This window comes from Nerophis lumbriciformis, linkage group LG03 (assembly GCF_033978685.3).
Source record: "Nerophis lumbriciformis linkage group LG03, RoL_Nlum_v2.1, whole genome shotgun sequence".
NCBI lineage: Eukaryota > Metazoa > Chordata > Actinopteri > Syngnathiformes > Syngnathidae > Nerophis > Nerophis lumbriciformis.
In genome coordinates this window covers 4,262,501-4,284,764 of record NC_084550.2, presented here as the reverse complement: position 1 = coordinate 4,284,764, position 22,264 = coordinate 4,262,501, and the positions used below count along the sequence as shown (strand labels likewise).

General features: G+C 34.1%; 1 protein-coding gene across 1 annotated transcript in view; it reads right to left on the bottom strand.

Annotated features, from left to right (window-relative positions):
* The window catches only part of znrf3 (zinc and ring finger 3), a 233,203-nt gene that overhangs the window by 30,875 nt on the left and 180,064 nt on the right, over positions 1–22,264 (bottom strand). The window contains exon 3 of the mRNA XM_061932186.1: positions 12,661–12,735. Within this exon, the coding sequence (XP_061788170.1) occupies positions 12,661–12,735 (75 nt within the window). The remainder of the gene's footprint in view (positions 1–12,660; positions 12,736–22,264) is intronic.

Sequence of the window (22,264 nt, the reverse complement as noted above, 5' to 3'; positions counted from 1 at the left end):
TTTGTTAAGGCTAATATTTGAAGGTCTTTTTTAAACATATTTTTAAATATTCACGTGTTTGATCGCAATTGATCAAAATGCAAAAGTCAAACTAATCTGATAAAATTACCGATATATAAAAATGTTATTTTTCACATGAAATATAATTAAAGTATAATATTTTCATTAAAACATTGAATAATTTTGAGGAAATTCTTGTTTAAGTTGGAATTTTACAAGAATTCTAAACTAACTTTTTTTGGCACAGTCTATTATTTTTTCCTCTTGTTTTTAAAGATGAATCTATAAAAGTAAAAAAAAAAAAAAAAAAAAAAGTCAAAATACTTTTGTTAAAGGCTAATATTTGAAGGCCTTTTTTAAACCTATTTTTAAATATGCACGTGTTTGATCGCGATTGATCAAAATGCAAAAGTCTAACTAATCTGATAAAATTACCGATATATAAAAATGTTATTTTTCACATGAAATATAATTAAAGTAATATATTTTCATTAAAACATTTTTTTTAAGCACTAAAAATAAATAATTTTGAGGAAATTCTTGTTTAAGTTAGAATTTTACAAAAATTCTAAACTAACTTTTTTTGGCACAGTGTATTCTTTTTTTCCTCTTGTTTTTAAAGATGAATCTATAAAAGTAAAAAAAAAAAAAAAAAAAGTCTAAATATTTGTGAAGGCTAATATTTGAAGGCCTTTTTTAAACCTATTCTTAAATATGCACGTGTTTGATCGCGATTGATCAAAATGCAAAAATGTAACTAATATGATAAAATTACTGATATATAACACTTTTATTTTTCACACGAAATATAATTGAAGTAATACATTTTCATTAAAACATTTTTTTAAGCACTAAAAATAAATAATTTTGAGGAAATTCTTGTTTAAGTTAGAATTTTACAAAAATTCTAAACTAACTTTTTTGGCACCGTCTATTCTTTTTTTTCCTCTTGTTTTTAAAGATGAATCTATAAAAGTAAAAAATTTAAAAAAAGTCTAAATATTTGTTAAGGCTAATATTTGAAGGCCTTTTTTAAACCTATTTTAGATATGCACGTGTTTTATCGCGATTGATCAAAATGCGAAAGTTTAACTAATCTGATAAAATTACCGATATATAAAAATTATATTTTTCACATGAAATATAATTGAAGTAATATATTTTCATTAAAACATTTTTTTTAAAGCACAAAAATGAAGAATTTTGAGGAAATTCTTGTTTAAATTAGAATTTTACAAGAATTCTAAACTAACTTTTTTTTGGCACAGTCTGTTCTTTTTTTCCTCTTGTTTTTAAAGATGAATCTATAAAAGTAAAAAAAAAAAAAAAAAAAAGTCTAAATATTTGTTAAGGCTAATATTTGAAGGCCTTTTTTAAACCTATTCTTAAATATGCACGTGTTTGATCGCGATTGATCAAAATGCAAAAATGTAACTAATATGATAAAATTACTGATATATAACACTTTTATTTTTCACACGAAATATAATTGAAGTAATACATTTTCATTAAAACATTTTTTTAAGCACTAAAAATAAATAATTTTGAGGAAATTCTTGTTTAAGTTAGAATTTTACAAGAATTCTAAACTAACTTTTTTTTGGCACAGTCTGTTCTTTTTTTCCTCTTGTTTTTAAAGATGAATCTATAAAAGTAAAAAAAAAAAAAAAAGTCTAAATATTTGTGAAGGCTAATATTTGAAGGCCTTTTTTAAACCTATTTTTAAATATGCACGTGTTTGATCGCGATTGATCAAAATGCAAAAATTTAACTAATATGATAAAATTACTGATATATAACAATTTTATTTTTCACATGAAATATAATTGAAGTCATTTATTTTCATAAAAAAAAAAATTTTAAAGCACAAAAATGAAGAAATTCTTGTTTAAGTTACAATTTTTCAAGAATTCTAAACTAACTTTTTTTTGGCACAGTGTATTCTTTTTTTCCTCTTGTTTTTTAAGATGAATCTATAAAAGTAAAAAAAAAAAAGAAAAAGTCAAAATACTTTTGTTAAAGGCTAATTTTGAAGGCCTTTTTTAAACAAATTTTTAAATATGCACGTGTTTGATCGCGGTTGATCAAAATGCAAAAGTCTAACTAATCTGATAAAATTACCGATATATAAAAATGTTATTTTTCACATGAAATATAATTAAAGTAATATATTTTCATTAAAACATTGAATAATTTTGAGGAAATTCTTGTTTAAGTTGGAATTTTACAAGAATTCTAAACTAACTTTTTTTGGCACAGTCTATTATTTTTTCCTCTTGTTTTTAAAGATGAATCTATAAAAGTAAAAAAAAAAAAAAAAAAAAGTCTAAATATTTGTTAAGGCTAATATTTGAAGGCCTTTTTTAAACATATTTTTAAATATGCACGTCTTTGATCGCGATTGATCAAAATGCAAAAGTCTAACTAATCTGATAAAATTACCGATATATAAAAATGTTATTTTTCACATGAAATACAATTGAGGTAATATATTTTCATTAAAACATTTTTTTTTTTTTAAAGCACAAAAATGAATAATTTTGAGGAAATTCTTGTTTAAGTTAGAATTTTACAAGAATTCTAAACTAACTTTTTTTCTTTTTTTCCTCTTGTTTTTAAAAGATGAATCTATAAAAGTAAAGTTTCGTAATATTTAAGACCTTCTAAACTCTAAAAAACTAAACAAAATATGCTCTTGTAACATTCAGATGTCTTCTTTTTGTAACAATACATTTTCTTTCCTGAAAATAACTCCTTTTATTGGCTTCTAGAATCTTCCCAGACAACAGTTCATTACTTGAAGTGTCTACGTGATGGCTGACAACAACAACCCCCCCCCCCCTAAAAAAAAAGTAGGCTAATTATTTACTTTGAAAAGTTCCCCTGCTCAGTTCTAGGCGGCGGGCTTTTTTAATCCTGGCGAAGCTCCGCCTCCTCGCCCCTCAGCCTCGCGGCCCTCGTCTGTGCTGACGGGCCAGCTCTGACTGGAAAAGCCTCTCGGGGGAATTCAGCATGGCTGCCCGGCGCTGCCTTTCATGTGGTCGCCGTGCAATGCCTTTTATCTCTCAGCTACGCACTTTACGACCCGCCAGCCAGCAAGGAGAGGAGGAGGAGGAGGAGGGAGAAATTACAAGTCCGGGCCTGGCGTGGCGAGCATGAATAGCACAGAAGAATGGCTGGCGCTTGTGTTGTATTCTTCTCCACTTGAAAGTGCTGCTCGCTAAATATGAGGTCATGTGACTTTGGACACTTTCACTGCCACACATGAAAAAACGTATCCTTGACTCAGGTTGTCATTGTCATAAAACAAAAATAATAACATTTTTATATTATTTTTACTATAAATAAAGTCGTAATATTCAGAGAGAAAAAACTACGATAATTTTATGACTTATTCAGACATAATGTATGAAACTAAACTAGTAATGTTTGAAAAAAATCAACCTTTTAGAATAAATGTGGATGGTTAAAAATGACTTTTTTGAAAAAAATCAACATTTTCGAATAAATGTGGATGGTTAAAAATGGCTTTTATTTTTTTTAAATCAACATTTTAGAATAAATTTGGATGGTTAAAAATGAATTAAAAATAAAAATAAAAAATCACATTTTAGAATAAATGTGGATGGTTAAAAATGACTTTTTCGGGGGGGAAAAAAATCAACATTTTAGAATAAATGAATAAACTTTTTTGAAAAAATTCACAATTTAGAATAAATGTGGATGTTAAAAATGACTTTTATTTTTTTAAAATCAATATTTTAGAATAAATTTGGATGGTTAAAAATGAATTAAAAAAAATAAATAAATCACATTTTAGAATAAATGTGGATGGTTAAAAATGACTTTTTTGGGGGGGGAAAATCAACATTTTAGAAGAAATGTGGATGGTTAAAAATGACTTTTTTTTTTTTTTTTAATCACATTTTAGAATAAATGTGGATGGTTAAAAATGACTTTTTTTGGGGGGGGAAAATCAACATTTTAGAAGAAATGTGGATGGTTGAAAATGACTTTTTTGAAAAAATTCACAATTTAGAATAAATGTGGATGTTAAAAATGACTTTTATTTTTTTTAAATCAACATTTTAGAATAAATTTGGATGGTTAAAAATGAATTAAAAAAAAAATAAAAAATCACATTTTAGAATAAATGTGGATGGTTAAAAATGACTTTTTCGGGGGGGAAAAAAATCAACATTTTAGAAGAAATGTGGATGGTTAAAAATGACTTCTTTTTTTTTTTCAAATCACATTTTAGAATAAATGTGGATGGTTAAAAATGACTTTTTTTGGGGGGGGAAAATCAACATTTTAGAAGAAATGTGGATGGTTGAAAATGACTTTTTTGAAAAAATTCACAATTTAGAATAAATGTGGATGTTAAAAATGACTTTTATTTTTTTAAAATCAATATTTTAGAATAAATTTGGATGGTTAAAAATGAATTAAAAAAAATAAATAAATCACATTTTAGAATAAATGTGGATGGTTAAAAATGACTTTTTTTGGGGGGGGAAAATCAACATTTTAGAAGAAATGTGGATGGTTGAAAATGACTTTTTTGAAAAAATTCACAATTTAGAATAAATGTGGATGTTAAAAATGACTTTTATTTTTTTAAAATCAATATTTTAGAATAAATTTGGATGGTTAAAAATGAATTAAAAAAAATAAATAAATCACATTTTAGAATAAATGTGGATGGTTAAAAATGACTTTTTTGGGGGGGAAAAATCAACATTTTAGAAGAAATGTGGATGGTTAAAAATGACTTTTTTTTTTTTTTTTAAATCACATTTTAGAATAAATGTGGATGGTTAAAAATGACTTTTTTGGGGGGGGGAAATCAACATTTTAGAAGAAATGTGGATGGTTAAAATTGACCTTTTTGAAAAAATTCACATTTTAGAAGAAATGTGGATGGTTAAAATTGACCTTTTTGAAAAAATTCACATTTTAGAAGAAATGTGGATGGTTAAAATTGACCTTTTTGAAAAAATTCACATTTTAGAAGAAATGTGGATGGTTAAAAATGCCACACATGAGGATCATTATTGTCGGAATTAAGTCACATTTGTTTTCCTTTTTTTTTTAAATTATTACCAAAAAAAAAAAAATACAAACATTTTAGGGTGTTAAAAAATGAGATTAAAAAAAAAAAAAAGTATTATTCTTACAAAGATTAAGTTGCAATTTATCGGAAAATAATATTTATTTTCTTATATATGTGACAATAATGTAACTTCATACACAGTTTTGTCATATACAGGTAAAAGCCAGTAAATTAGAATATTTTGAAAAACTTGATTTATTTCAGTAATTGCATTCAAAAGGTGTAACTTGTACATTATATTTATTCATTGCACACAGACTGATGCATTCAAATGTTTATTTCATTTAATTTTGATGATTTGAAGTGGCAACAAATGAAAATCCAAAATTCCGTGTGTCACAAAATTAGAATATTACTTAAGGCTAATACAAAAAAGGGATTTTTAGAAATGTTGGCCAACTGAAAAGTATGAAAATGAAAAATATGAGCATGTACAATACTCAATACTTGGTTGGAGCTCCTTTTGCCTCAATTACTGCGTTAATGCGGCGTGGCATGGAGTCGATGAGTTTCTGGCACTGCTCAGGTGTTATGAGAGCCCAGGTTGCTCTGATAGTGGCCTTCAACTCTTCTGCGTTTTTGGGTCTGGCATTCTGCATCTTCCTTTTCACAATACCCCACAGATTTTCTATGGGGCTAAGGTCAGGGGAGTTGGCGGGCCAATTTAGAACAGAAATACCATGGTCCGTAAACCAGGCACGGGTAGATTTTGCGCTGTGTGCAGGCGCCAAGTCCTGTTGGAACTTGAAATCTCCATCTCCATAGAGCAGGTCAGCAGCAGGAAGCATGAAGTGCTCTAAAACTTGCTGGTAGACGGCTGCGTTGACCCTGGATCTCAGGAAACAGAGTGGACCGACACCAGCAGATGACATGGCACCCCAAACCATCACTGATGGTGGAAACTTTACACTAGACTTCAGGCAACGTGGATCCTGTGCCTCTCCTGTCTTCCTCCAGACTCTGGGACCTCGATTTCCAAAGGAAATGCAAAATTTGCATGGTTGGGTGATGGTTTGGGGTGCCATGTCATCTGCTGGTGTCGGTCCACTCTGTTTCCTGAGATCCAGGGTCAACGCAGCCGTCTACCAGCAAGTTTTAGAGCACTTCATGCTTCCTGCTGCTGACCTGCTCTATGGAGATGGAGATTTCAAGTTCCAACAGGACTTGGCGCCTGCACACAGCGCAAAATCTACCCGTGCCTGGTTTACGGACCATGGTATTTCTGTTCTAAATTGGCCCGCCAACTCCCCTGACCTTAGCCCCATAGAAAATCTGTGGGGTATTGTGAAAAGGAAGATGCAGAATGCCAGACCCAAAAACGCAGAAGAGTTGAAGGCCACTATCAGAGCAACCTGGGCTCTCATAACACCTGAGCAGTGCCAGAAACTCATCGACTCCATGCCACGCCGCATTAACGCAGTAATTGAGGCAAAAGGAGCTCCAACCAAGTATTGAGTATTGTACATGCTCATATTTTTCATTTTCATACTTTTCAGTTGGCCAACATTTCTAAAAATCCCTTTTTTGTATTAGCCTTAAGTAATATTCTAATTTTGTGACACACGGAATTTTGGATTTTCATTTGTTGCCACTTCAAATCATCAAAATTAAATGAAATAAACATTTGAATGCATCAGTCTGTGTGCAATGAATAAATATAATGTACAAGTTACACCTTTTGAATGCAATTACTGAAATAAATCAAGTTTTTCAAAATATTCTAATTTACTGGCTTTTACCTGTATATTTCTGTTAGCAAGTTTTGAACAAACAAAAGACGTTAAGTAAAAACAATTTAAAAATGTTCCTGTATGACATTCTGATTATAAAATATTATGAATTTCTAATCATTTATTTTCACAAGAATAAAAAAAAAAAAATGGGGATGAAATAAAAACAAAAATTGTTAGGTCAATTAATGTTTTCCTTTCTTTCAGAAGTTGCATAATATTTCAGAAAACATTTAATCATAAAGGAATCATTTAAGTACTTTTTATGTTTGATAAAAGTCATCTTATAAGAGTAACTTTTGAGAATGCATAATAAAGAAGGAGAAAAAAAAACATATATAAGTCGCACTGGAGTATAAGTCGCATTTTTGGGGGGAAATGTATTTGATAAAAGCCAACAGCAAGAATAGACATTTGAAAGGCAATTTAAAATAAATGAAGAATAGTGAACAACAGGCTGAATAAGTGTACGTTATATGAGGCATAAATAACCAACTGGTATGTTAACGTAACATATTATGGTAAGAGTCATTCAAATAACTATAACATATAGAACATGCTATACGTTTACCAAACTATCTGTCACTCCTAATCGCTAAATCCCATGAAATCTCTTAAAAATGGCTTTTAGTTTTTGTAAATCAACATTTTAGAATACATTTGGATAGTTAAAAATTACTTAAAAAAAATAAATAAATCACATTTTAGAAGAAATGTGGATGGTTAAAAATTACCTTTTTGAAAAAATTCACATTTTAGAATAAATGTGGATGGTTAAAAATGCCTTTTTTTTTTTAAATCAACATTTTAGAATACATTTGGATGGTTAAAAAATGACTTTTTTTGAAAAAAAATTCACATTTTAGAATAAATGTGGATGGTTAAAAATGACTTCTTTTTTTAAATCAACGTTTTAGAATAAATGTGGATGGTTAAAAATGACTTTTTTGAAAAAATTCACATTTTATAATAAATGTGGATGGTTGAAAATGACTTTTTTGAAAAAATTCACATTTTATAATAAATGGGGATGGTTAAAAATGACTTTAAAAAAAATCTACGTTTTAGAATAAATGTGGATGGTTAAAAATGACTTTTTTGGGGGGGAAAAATCAACATTTTAGAAGAAATGTGGATGGTTAAAAATGACCTTTTTGAAAAAATTCACATTTTAGAATAAATGTGGATGGTTAAAAATGCCTTTTTTTTAAAAAAAAATCAACATTTTAAAATACATTTAGATGGTTAAAAAATGACTTTTTTTGAAAAAATTCACATTTTAGAATAAATGTGGATGGTTAAAATTGACTTCTTTTTTTTAAATCAACGTTTTAGAATAAATGTGGATGGTTAAAATTGACTTCTTTTTTTTAAATCAACGTTTTAGAATAAATGTGGATGGTTAAAAATTACCTTTTTGAAAAAATTCACATTTTAGAATAAATGTGGATGGTTAAAAATGCCTTTTTTTTAAAATCAACATTTTAAAATACATTTGGATGGTTAAAAAATGACTTTTTTTGAAAAAAATTCACATTTTAGAATAAATGTGGATGGTTAAAAATGACTTCTTTTTTTTAAATCAACGTTTTAGAATAAATGTGGATGGTTAAAAATGACTTTTTTGGGGGGGAAAATCAACATTTTAGAAGAAAGGTTGAAAATGACTTTTTTGAAAAAATTCACATTTTATAATAAATGGGGATGGTTAAAAATGACTTTAAAAAAAAATCTACGTTTTAGAATAAATGTGGATGGTTAAAAATGACTTTTTTGGGGGGGAAAAATCAACATTTTAGAAGAAATGTGGATGGTTGAAAATGACTTTTTTGAAAAAATTCACATTTTATAATAAATGGGGATGGTTAAAAATGCCTTTTTTTTTAAATCAACATTTTAAAATACATTTGGATGGTTAAAAAATGACTTTTTTTGGAAAGAAATTCACATTTTAGAATAAATGTGGATGGTTAAAAATGACTTCTTTTTTTAAAATCAACGTTTTAGAATAAATGTGGATGGTTAAAAATGACTTTTTTGGGGGGGAAAATCAACATTTTAGAAGAAATGTGGATGGTTGAAAATGACTTTTTTGAAAAAATTCACATTTTACAATAAATGGGGATGGTTAAAAATGACTTTAAAAAAAAATCTACGTTTTAGAATAAATGTGGATGGTTAAAAATGACTTTTTTTTGGAAAAAATCAACATTTTAGAATAAATGTGGATGGTTAAAAATGACTTGGGGGGGGGGAATTCAGCATCTTAGAAGACATGTGGATGTTAAAAATTACTTTAAAAAAATCAACGTTTTAGAATAAATGTGGATTGTTAAAAATGACTTTTTTGGGGAGGAGGGAAATCTACATTTTAGAATAAATGTGGATGTTAGAAATTACTTTAAAAATCTAATCGCTAAATCCCATGAAATCTTATACGTCTAGTCTCTTACGGGAATGAGATCAATAATATTATAATGTGTTAATCATTTCACACATAAGTCGCTCCTGAGTATAAGTCGCACCCAAACTATGAAAAAAACTGCGGCTTATAGTCCGAAAAATACGGAATGTTCACTTTTTTTTTTACTTAAGGACAAAATAGTTCTTTGATTGCAATAAAAACGTAGGTTTAATGTACCGTAAGATTTTTGGTTAAAATGAAGCCAATAATGACATTTTTCGTGGTGCCCTTTATTTAGAAAAGTATCGAAATACATTTTGGTAGCGGTACCAAAATATGAAATACTCGGTGCTACAGTAGCTCCACAATACTGAACTGCATGTAGACCAGCGTTTCTCAAAGTGTGGGGCGCGCCCCACTGGTGGGGAATAGAGACATGACAGGTGGGGCGCGAGGAACGGGAGGAAATTTCACTTTCAATTTTAAAAAAAAATTATATTCTTAGATTATTATTTTTTACTATGCTTTCATTTTCTATACACACTGTAAATCACTTTGTGATTCTGTCTGTGAAATCCGCTATATAAATAAACGGAAATTACCGGTCCCATTTACTGTAGGCTTTATATGTCTCGGTAGGAGCGAAAGTTTGACAGACATAGCAACAGTAACTAATGGGGGCGGGGGCTAAGCGGAACAAACTTTCGCGCGGATGGGTAGCAGGCTAATGTGTGGACCACAATTACACAAGTATATACATTTGTGACTCGCACCTCAAAGGTCGTCGAGCCAGAGCCAGCGCCTGCAGAGAAACAAAAATGTGACGGGCACACACTGTGTCATTCACCGGGAAGCACTCGCGTCAAGGCAGCTCAGCCCCGAACTCAATGAGGTTTTAACAGATGTTGTGAGCGCGGTAATTTTGATCAAAACACGACCACTGAAAGTGCGACTGTTCTCTGCACTGTGTGAGGAAATGGGAGCTGATCATACGGCCGTGCTGTTTCACAGTGAAGCAAGGTGGCTCTCCTGGGGGAAAGTGCTGTCACTTGCCCTGTCTTGCCAAATGCATAGCTCCTCCTTTTCTTTTTGCAGAGATTGCAAAGTGGCACTTTTATTTGATTTATTATTGAACTTGATGCAAGTTATTTGATTTATTATTGAACTTGATGCGAGTTATAACACTTTTATTTGATTTATTATTGAACTTGATGCAAGTTATAACACATTTTTGATTTATTATTGAACTTGATGCAAGTTATAACACTTTTGTTTTGTTTATTATTGAACTTGATGCAAGTTATAACACTTTTTTGATTTATTATTGAACTTGATGCAAGTTATAACACTTTTTTGATTTATTATTGAACTTGATGCAAGTTATAACACTTTTTTTTATGTATTATTAAACTTTATGCAAGTTATTTGATTTATTATTGAACTTGATGCAAGTTATAACACTTTTATTTGATTTATTATTGAACTTGATGCAAGTTATAACACTTTTGTTTTATTTATTATTGAAGTTGATGCAAGTTATAACAGTTTTTTGATTTGTTATTGAACTTGATGCAAGTTATTTGATTTATTATTGAACTTGATGCAAGTTATAACACTTTTATTTGATTTATTATTGAACTTGATGCAAGTTATAACACATTTTTGATTTATTATTGAACTTGATGCAAGTTATAACACTTTTGTTTTATTTATTATTGAACTTGATGCAAATTATAACACGTTTTGATTTATTATTGAACTTGATGCAAGTTATTTGATTTATTATTGAACTTGATGCAAGTTATAACACTTTTATTTGATTTATTATTGAACTCGATGCAAGTTATAACAGTTTTTTGATTTATTATTGAACTTGATGCAAGTTATTTGATTTATTATTGAACTTGATGCAAGTTATAACACTTATTTGATTTATTATTGAACTTGATGCAAGTTATAACACTTTTTTTTATGTATTATTAAACTTTATGCAAGTTATTTGATTTATTATTGAACTTGATGCAAGTTATAACACTTTTATTTGATTTATTATTGAACTTGATGCAAGTTATAACACTTTTGTTTTATTTATTATTGAAGTTGATGCAAGTTATAACACTTTTTTGATTTATTATTGAACTTGATGCAAGTTATTTGATTTATTATTGAACTTGATGCAAGTTATAACACTTTTATTTGATTTATTATTGAACTTGATGCAAGTTATAACACATTTTTGATTTATTATTGAACTTGATGCAAGTTATAACACTTTTGTTTTATTTATTATTGAACTTGATGCAAATTATAACACTTTTTGATTTATTATTGAACTTGATGCAAGTTATTTGATTTATTATTGAACTTGATGCAAGTTATAACACTTTTATTTGATTTATTATTGAACTCGATGCAAGTTATAACAGTTTTTTGATTTATTATTGAACTTGATGCAAGTTATTTGATTTATTATTGAACTTGATGCAAGTTATAACACTTTTTTGATTTATTATTGAACTTGATGCAAGTTATAACACTTTTTTTTATGTATTATTAAACTTTATGCAAGTTATTTGATTTATTATTGAACTTGATGCAAGTTATAACACTTTTATTTGATTTATTATTGAACTTGATGCAAGTTATAACACTTTTGTTTTATTTATTATTGAAGTTGATGCAAGTTATAACACTTTTTTGATTTATTATTGAACTTGATGCAAGTTATTTGATTTATTATTGAACTTGATGCAAGTTATAACACTTTTATTTGATTTATTATTGAACTCGATGCAAGTTATAACAGTTTTTTTGATTTATTATTGAACTTGATGCAAGTTATTTGATTTATTATTGAACTTGATGCAAGTTATAACACTTATTTGATTTATTATTGAACTTGATGCAAGTTATCACTTTTTTTGATTTATTATTGAACGTGATGCAAGTTATAACACTTTTTTTGATTTATTATTGAACTTGATGCAAGTTATAACACTTTTGTTTTATTTATTGAACTTGATGGAAGTTATTTTATTTATTATTGAACTTGATGCAAGTTATACCACAGCTGCACAGTTATTTTATTTATTATTGAACTTGATGTTATTTTATGTTATTGAGTTTGAATGTATACAACTTGATGTTCAATCAATTTGAAAATGTTAAAGCTTGGCATTAGCGCTCTGTTGGGGCGATGTGGGCAGGTGGGGCTTGAAAACTCCCCCTTGTCCAAAGTGGGGGATGACAAAAAAAGTTTGAGAACCACTGATGTAGACTAAGGGTGTAACGGCACGCCATAAATGCATTTATTTTTGATGTAACATTTGAGTATATTTCAGAACTAGTATCTTTCTCACCTGTTGTGTTTTTTTCCATGTTTTGTTGTATTTTACAGACGCTGTACCAACCTTGTCGATGGCGTCCGGGTTTTCCGACACATCAAAGATGACGGCGGTGGCTCCTCGCTGCACCGCTCTCTTGGCCTGTAAACAAACAAACAAACCAAATGTTTACATTTGTACTCCACCCCTTTTTTTTCCTGACATGGTGTTCATATTAGACCCCCTAGGGGGAGCTGTCCGTCCGAGCACTGGGAGGAAAAGTGAGAAAAGAAGCAAAGAAGTCATCAAGTACTAAAGTAGGTACGCCATCGATGCCATCCAACACAGTTGTGCCTTTCCAAAGATATCGCTCACTTACTTATACATATTTATACAGTTTCTGCAGGATTAGAAAGAGAACAAACTACGAGGAAGAATAAATGCACATGACTACATAAGTACTGTCGGAAAAAAGTGTTAAGTATTAAAATGATGGTTGAACATGCAACATTTTGTAAGATTACCAAAAAAAAGTAATAAAACTGACGCAAAAAAACGTATCCTTGACTCAGGTTGTCATTGTCATAAAACAAAAATAATAACATTTTTATATTATTTTTACTATAAATAAAGTCGTAATATTCAGAGAGAAAAAACTACGATAATTTTATGACTTATTCAGACATAATGTATGAAACTAAACTAGTAATGTTTGAAAAAAATCAACCTTTTAGAATAAATGTGGATGGTTAAAAATGACTTAAAAAAAAAAATTAAAAAATAACATTTTAGAATAAATGTGGATGGTTAAAAATGACTTTTTTTGGGGGAAAAAAATCAACATTTTAGAAGAAATGTGAATGGTTAAAAAATGACTTTTTTGAAAAAATTCACATTTTAGAAAAAATTTGGATGGTTAAAAATTACTTCTTTTTTTAAATCAACATTTTAGAATAAATTTGGATGGTTAAAAAAATGCCTTTTTTTGAAAAAATTCACATTTTAGAATAAAAAAATAATAACATTTTTATATTATTTTTACTATAAATAAAGTCGTAATATTCAGAGAGAAAAAACTACGATAATTTTATGACTTATTCAGACATAATGTATGAAACTAAACTAGTAATGTTTGAAAAAAATCTACATTTTAGAAGAAATGTGGATGGTTAAAAATGACTTTTTTGAAAAAATTTACATTTTAGAATAAATGTGGATGGTTAAAAATGACTTTTTGGGGGGGGGAAATCAACATTTTAGAAGAAATGTGGATGGTTGAAAATGACTTTTTTGAAAAAATTCACATTTTATAATAAATGTGGATGGTTAAAAATGACTTGGGGGGGGGGGAATTCAACATCTTAGAAGACATGTGGATGTTAAAAATTACTCAAAAAAAAATCAACATTTTAGAATAAATGTGGATTGTTAAAAATGACTTTTTGGGGGGGGGGAAATCAACATTTTAGAATAAATGTGGATGTTAAAAATTACTTTAAAAAAAATCAACGTTTTAGAATAAATGTGGATGGTTAAAAATGACTTTTTTTGAAAAAATTAACATTTTAGAAGAAATGTGGATGGTTAAAAATGACATTTTTGGAAAAAATCAACATTTTAGAATGAATGTGGATGGTTAAAAATGGCTTTTAGTTTTTGTAAATCAACATTTTAGAATAAATTTGGATAGTTAAAAATTACTTCTTTTTTTTTTTTAAATCACATTTTAAAAGAAATGTGGATGGTTAAAAATGACTTTTTGGGGGGGGAAAAAATCAACATTTTAGAATAAATGTGGATGGTTAAAAATGACTTCTTTTTTTTTTTTAATCAACGTTTTAGAATAAATGTGGATAGTTAAAAATTACTTTTTTGGGGGGGAAATCAACATTTTAGAATAAATGTGGATGATTGAAAATTACTTTTTTGAAAAAATTCACATTTTATAATAAATGGGGATGGTTAAAAATGACTTTTAAAAAAAATCTACGTTTTAGAATAAATGTGGATGGTTAAAAATGACTTTTTTTTGGAAAAAAATCAACATTTTAGAATAAACGTGGATGGTTAAAAATGACTTTTTTTGGAAAAAATCAACGTTTTAGAATAAATGTGGATTGTTAAAAATGACTTTTTTGGGGGGTAAAAAAATCTACATTTTAGAATAAATGTGTATGTTAAAAATTACTTAAAAAAAAAAAATCAACGTTTTAGAATAAATGCCATCCATCCATCCATCTTCTTCCGCTTATCCGAGGTCGGGTCGCGGGGGCAGCAGCCTAAGCAGGGAAGCCCAGACTTCCCTCTCCCCAGCCACTTCGTCCAGCTCCTCCCGGGGGATCCCGAGGCGTTCCCAGGCCAGCCGGGAGACATAGTCTTCCCAACGTGTCCTGGGTCTTCCTCGTGGCCTCCTACCGGTCGGACGTGCCCTAAACACCTCCTTAGGGAGGCGTTCGGGTGGCATCCTGACCAGATGCCCGAACCACCTCATCTGGCTCCTCTCCATGTGGAGGAGCAGCGGCTTTACTTTGAGCTCCCCCCGGATGACAGAGCTTCTCACCCTATCTCTAAGGGAGAGCCCCGCCACCCGGCGGAGGAAACTCATTTGGGCCGCTTGTACCCGTGATCTTGTCCTTTCGGTCATAACCCAAAGCTCATGACCATAGGTGAGGATGGGAACGTAGATCGACCGGTAAATTGAGAGCTTTGCCTTCCGGCTCAGCTCCTTCTTCACCACAACGGATCGATACAGCGTCTGCATTACTGAAGACGCCGCACCGATCCGCCTGTCGATCTCACGATCCACTCTTCCCTCACTCGTGAACAAGACTCCGAGGTACTTGAACTCCTCCACTTGGGGCAAGATCTCCTCCCCAACCCGGAGATGGCACTCCACCCTTTTCCGGGAGAGAACCATGGACTCGGACTTGGAGGTGCTGATTCTCATCCCAGTCGCTTCACACTCAGCTGCGAACCGATCCAGCGAGAGCTGAAGATCCTGGCCAGATGAAGCCATCAGGACCACATCATCTGCAAAAAGCAGAGACCTAATCCTGCAGCCACCAAACCAGATCCCTTCAACGTCTTGACTGCGCCTAGAAATTCTGTCCATAAAAGTTATGAACAGAATCGGTGACAAAGGGCAGCCTTGGCGGAGTCCAACCCTCACCGGAAACTTGTCCGACTTACTGCCGGCAATGCGAACCAAGCTCTGACACTGATCATACAGGGAGCGGACCGCCACAATCAGACAGTCCGAAACCCCATACTCTCTGAGCACTCCCCACAGGACTTCCCGAGGGACACGGTCGAATGCCTTCTCCAAGTCCACAAAGCACATGTAGACTGGTTGGGCAAACTCCCATGCACCCTCAAGGACCCTGCCGAGAGTATAGAGCTGGTCCACAGTTCCACGACCAGGACGAAAACCACACTGTTCCTCCTGAATCCGAGGTTCGACTATCCGGCGTAGCCTCCTCTCCAGTACACCTGAATAGACCTTACCGGGAAGGCTGAGGAGTGTGATCCCACGATAGTTAGAACACACCCTCCGGTTCCCCTTTTTAAAAAGAGGAACCACCACCCCGGTCTGCCAATCCAGAGGTACTGCCCCCGATGTCCACGCGATGCTGCAGAGTCTTGTCAACCAAGACAGCCCTACAGCATCCAGAGCCTTAAGGAACTCCGGGCGGATCTCATCCATCCCCGGGGCCTTGCCACCGAGGAGCTTTTTAACTACCTCAGCAACCTCAGCCCCAGAAATAGGAGAGCCCACCACAGATTCCCCAGGCACTGCTTCCTCATAGGAAGACGTGTTGGTGGGATTGAGGAGGTCTTCGAAGTATTCCCTCCACCGATCCACAACTTCCGCAGTCGAGGTCAGCAGAACACCATCCGCACCATACACGGTGTTGGTAGTGCACTGCTTCCCCTTCCTGAGGCGGCGGATGGTGGTCCAGAATCGCTTCGAAGCCGTCCGGAAGTCGTTTTCCATGGCTTCCCCGAACTCCTCCCATGTCCGAGTTTTTGCCTCCGCGACCGCTGAAGCCGCACACCGCTTGGCCTGTCGGTACCTGTCCGCTGCCTCAGGAGTCCCATGAGCCAAAAGAACCCGATAGGACTCCTTCTTCAGCTTGACGGCATCCCTCACCGCCGGTGTCCACCAACGGGTTCTAGGATTACCGCCACGACAAGCACCAACTACCTTGCGGCCACAGCTCCAATCAGCCGCCTCGACAATAGAGGTGCGGAACATGGTCCACTCGGACTCAATGTCCAGCACCTCCCTCGTGACATGTTCAAAGTTCTTCCGGAGGTGGGAATTGAAACTCTCTCTGACAGGAGACTCTGCCAGACGTTCCCAGCAAACCCTCACAATGCGTTTGGGCCTGCCAGGTCTGTCCGGCATCCTCCCCCACCATCGCAGCCAACTCACCACCAGGTGGTGATCGGTAGAAAGCTCCGCCCCTCTCTTCACCCGAGTGTCCAAAACATGAGGCCGCAAATCCGATGACACAACTACAAAGTCGATCATAGAACTGCGGCCTAGGGTGTCCTGGTGCCAAGTGCACATATGGACACCCTTATGCTTGAACATGGTGTTCGTTATGGACAATCCGTGACGGGCACAAAAGTCCAATAACAAAACACCACTTGGGTTCAGATCCGGGCGGCCATTCTTCCCAATCACGCCTCTCCAGGTTTCACTGTCGTTACCAACATGAGCATTGAAGTCTCCCAGTAGAACGAGGGAATCCCCCGGGGGAGCACTCTCCAGTACTCCCTCGAGTGAATCCAAAAAGGGTGGGTACTCTGAGCTGCTGTTTGGCGCGTAAGCGCAAACAACAGTCAGGACCCGTCCCCCCACCCGAAGGCGGAGGGAAGCTACCCTCTCGTCCACCGGGTTGAACTCCAACATGCAGGCTCTGAGCCGGGGGGCAACAAGAATTGCCACCCCAGCCCGTCGCCTCTCACTGCTGGCAACGCCAGAGTGGAAGAGAGTCCAGCCCCTCTCGAGAGAACTGGTTCCAGAGCCCTTGCTGTGCGTCGAGGTGAGTCCGACTATATCCAACCGGAACTTCTCTACCTCGCGCACTAGCTCAGGCTCCTTTCCCCCCAGCGAGGTGACGTTCCAGGTCCCAAGAGCCAGCTTATGTAGCCGAGGATCGGACCGCCAAGTGCCCTGCCTTCGGCTACCGCCCAGCTCACATTGCACCCGACCTCTATGGCCCCTGCTATGGGTGGTGAGCCCATTGGAGGGGGGACCCACGTTGCCTCTTCGGGCTGTGCCCGAATAAATGTGGAGGGTTAAAAATGACTTCTTTTTTTTTTTTTAATCAACGTTTTAGAATAAATGTGGATGGTTAAAAATTACTTTTTTGGGGGGGGGGAATCAACATTTTAGAAGAAATGTGAATGGTTGAAAATTACTTTTTTGAAAAAATTCACATTTTATAATAAATGGGGATGGTTAAAAATGACTTTTAAAAAAAATCTACGTTTTAGAATAAATGTGGATGGTTAAAAATGCCTTTTTTTTTGGAAAAAAATCAACATTTTAGAATAAACGTGGATGGTTAAAAATGACTTTTTTTGGAAAAAATCAACGTTTTAGAATAAATGTGGATTGTTAAAAATGACTTTTTTGGGGGGGAAAAAAATCTACATTTTAGAATAAATGTGGATGTTAAAAATTACTTTAAAAAAAAAAAATCAACGTTTTAGAATAAATGTGGAGGGTTAAAAATGACTTCTTTTTTTTTTTAAATCAACATTTTTGAAAAAATGTGGATGGTTAAAAATGACATTTTTGGGAGGAAAAAAAATCAACATTTTAGAAGAAATGTGGATGGTTAAAAATTACTTCTTTGAAAAAAATGTTTGTTTTTTTTAAATTACATTTTCATTGACATCCAGCATCAGACATTTCTATCCATTACATCATATTTGCATACATCACACATCTACCGTCTGCCCCAAATGTCTGAATATTTTTTTGTTTATATCCCAACGATGCCACCCCTTCACCCCAAAAAAAGAAGAAAAAAAAAAACAGCAAGAAAACAAAACAAAGTGATTATAATATTTACAGATAAAGCAATTAAATAAAATAAAATAAAATAAGAATAATAAATTCATAATAATAACAATGATAATCAGAAATAGAATAAAATAATACAAAATAAAAATAATAAATTAATAATAATAACAATGATAATCAGAAATAGAATAAGATAATATAAACAGATAGTAAATAGTAATACAATTTTTTTTAGAATAAATGTAGATGGTTAAAAATGAGTAAAAATATATACGTTTTCAAGACTGAAGTGGAAAAATTACAAAAAGTAACTTAATTTTACAAGAATGAAGTCGTAATATTCAGAGCAAAAACAATTAAATTTTATGCTATAAAATATGTAATTTGATTAAACTAAAGTAGTAATATTAGCTTTAATTTAATGAAAATAAAGTTGTAATAATAAAATTGACAAAACAAATTCCGTCCATCCATCCATTTTCTACCGCTTGCAAGAAAGAAACAATAGTTTTACTGGAAAATAGAAACATGATGTTATGAGTGTAAAATGATGTATTTTTGGCAGAATAAAGCTGCTATTCCTACAAATGTTGTGTTCTTATTTCAGGTGAAGATGAAAGGTGTGAAGCCGCAAGTTAAACATTTGAGAGAGCATAAAGCGATGTAATTGCATGATTGTCGGTGACCTCATTTGAAGGTGTTTTGATGTCAGAGATCATTTCCTGGCGTTATAGACTGCTCCTGGGCGCCTGCCAGCTCTCTTTATAGCCGCAAGGAAGACGGGGGTGAAGATCAAAGCCAACAATGCCGTGTCGCCGCTCGCCGGGGATGCCCGGGTCACATGGGAGGAAGTAGAAGGCGCGAGTCGGGCGCCATCGCCTCCTTTGGCACGACTCATTGTCCTATCATCTTAAGTTCCCAGGTAAGCTGTCAAGCTGGTTTGTGCATCTCTGCTTTATAATCCGTCATATAACTTCTGCCTTTTCCACAAATCACTTTCTTCAGCATTCTGGTTGGCTAAGGGGGTGATCAAGGGTGATCATTTCGCCACATCTAGTGTGTGTGTGTGTGTGTGTGTGTGTGTGTGTGTGTGTGTGTGTGCGTGTGTGTGAGACAATAATTGGTACTTTAACTTTAACATTACATTTTTATGCTTTTTTTTTTCAAATAATGTAACTTGTTTTATTTTTCGACAAATAACCTTCAGGCTTCTGATTGGCAAAAATGTACTTATATATATATATACAAATATATACATATATATATATATATATATACATATGCACATATATACATACATATTTATACATATACATATATATATATATATACATACATATATACATGTATGTGTATATATACATACATATACATATATATATATACACATATACATTTATTTACATGTACACACACATATATATATATATATATATACTGTACATATATATACACACATATACATTTATTTACATATACACACATACATATACATATATATATGTACACACATATACATATATACATATATATACATTCATATATATACATACATATACATATACACAGTATACATATACATACATATGTGTATATATGTATACATTCATATATATACATACTGTACATATACATATATACATACATTTATACATATATATGTATATATACACATATATACTGTATATATATATATATACATACATATGTATATACATATATATGTACACATATACATATATATGTACTTATATATACAAACATATACATATGCACATATATATACATACATATATACATGTATGTATATATATACATACATATGCACATATATATACATACATATATACATGTATGTATATATATACATACATATACATATATATACACACATATACATTTATTTACATATACACACATACATATATATATATATGTATGTACACACATATACATATATCATCATCATCATAGGCATCCGTCCGTCAGTAGTGACGATGGGTTGCGCCTGGGGGAGTTCATTCTTTCTTGCAGCGGCGGCTGTGGCTGTACAGCCCCACTCTGGAGTGACAGTCTCTGGTGCAGTTGGCGCAAACGTATGTGGAGGGTTCTGACACAGGAGCAGGTACCGCGTCACGGAGTTTCCGCTTTTGTCTCCTCGCCTGCAACAAGGAGATGTGTTTCTCCTCGGCACGGCGGGTTCCTGTAGCAACAGTGTGCCTCCAAACGTCGCGGTCTTTTGCAGCTTCCTCCCAGTTGTTGTGGTCGATGCCTGCCTGTTTCATGTCACGTTTGCACACGTCCTTGAAACGCAGTCGGGGGCGACCAAGGGGTCTGGAGCCTGTTGACAATTCGCCGTACAGGACAGCTCTGGGGAGCCGGCTGGGGTCCATCCTGTGGACATGGCCAAGCCATCTGAGGCGGCGTTGGCTGAGCATGGTGAACAGGCTGGTGGAGTGAGCACGATCTAGGACTTCCATGTTGGGAACTTTGTCCTGCCATGAGATTCCCAGGATGCGGCGAAGACAGCGCAGGTGAAAGCTGTTTAGCTGTTTCTCATGTCTGGTGTAGGTGGTCCAGGCCTCGCTGCCATACATCAGTGTGCTAATGACGCAGGCTTGATAGACCTGGAGTTTAGTGCGTGTGGATAGCTGGTTGTTCGACCATACTCTTTTGGACAGCCTGGCCATCACTGTGGCGGCTCTCGCAAGACGGGTGGCACGTTCTGTGTCGAGTGACAAGTCACTGGAGATTGCGGATCCAAGGTATGTAAAGGTGTTGACACATTCCAGAGTCTGATTGTCGACGGAGATGGAGAGTGGAGTTTCAGCATCTTGGCCCATGACATTGGTCTTCTTTAGGCTGATGGTGAGACCAAACTCTTTACAGGCAGATGAAAGCCTGTCCATCAGCCTCTGGAGTCCAGACTCGGTGTGGGATGCTAGAGCTGCATCATCAGCAAAAAGCATTTCCCTCAGGAGGACACTGGTCACCTTGGTCTTGGAGCGCAAACGGGCAAGGTTGAAAAGTTTCCCATCAGCTCTCGTGTGTAGGGAGACACCTTCAGAACATGTGCCGAAAGCAGTAGACAGAACGAGGGAGAAGAAAATTCCAAAGAGGGTTGGTGCAAGAACGCAGCCCTGTTTTACGCCGCTGTGGATTGGAAAGGCCTCTGATGTTCCTCCTCCCCAACAGACAGAACCCTGTGTGTTTTCGTGGAATGATCTTATGACGGCGAGGAGTTTTGGGGGGCAGCCGATCTTTACAAGCATCTTAAAGAGACCATCTCTGCTGACAAGGTCGAATGCTTTAGTGAGATCAACAAAGGCGAGATACAAGGGTCTCCTCTGTTCCCGGCACTTCTCCTGCAGCTGCCGAAGGGTGAAAATCATGTCCACTGTGGATCTTGCTGCCCTAAAGCCACATTGTGACTCAGGGTAGACACGTTCTGCAAGGAGGTGGAGTCTAGCAAGGGCGACACGAGCAAAGACTTTCCCCACGATGTTAAGCAGGGAGATGCCGCGGTAATTATTACAGTCACTACGGTCTCCCTTGTTCTTGTATAGTGTGACAATCTTGGAGTCACGCAGATCCTGGGGGACGGCTCCATCCCTCCAACAGAGGCAGAGGAGATCGTGAAGGTGCGGCAGT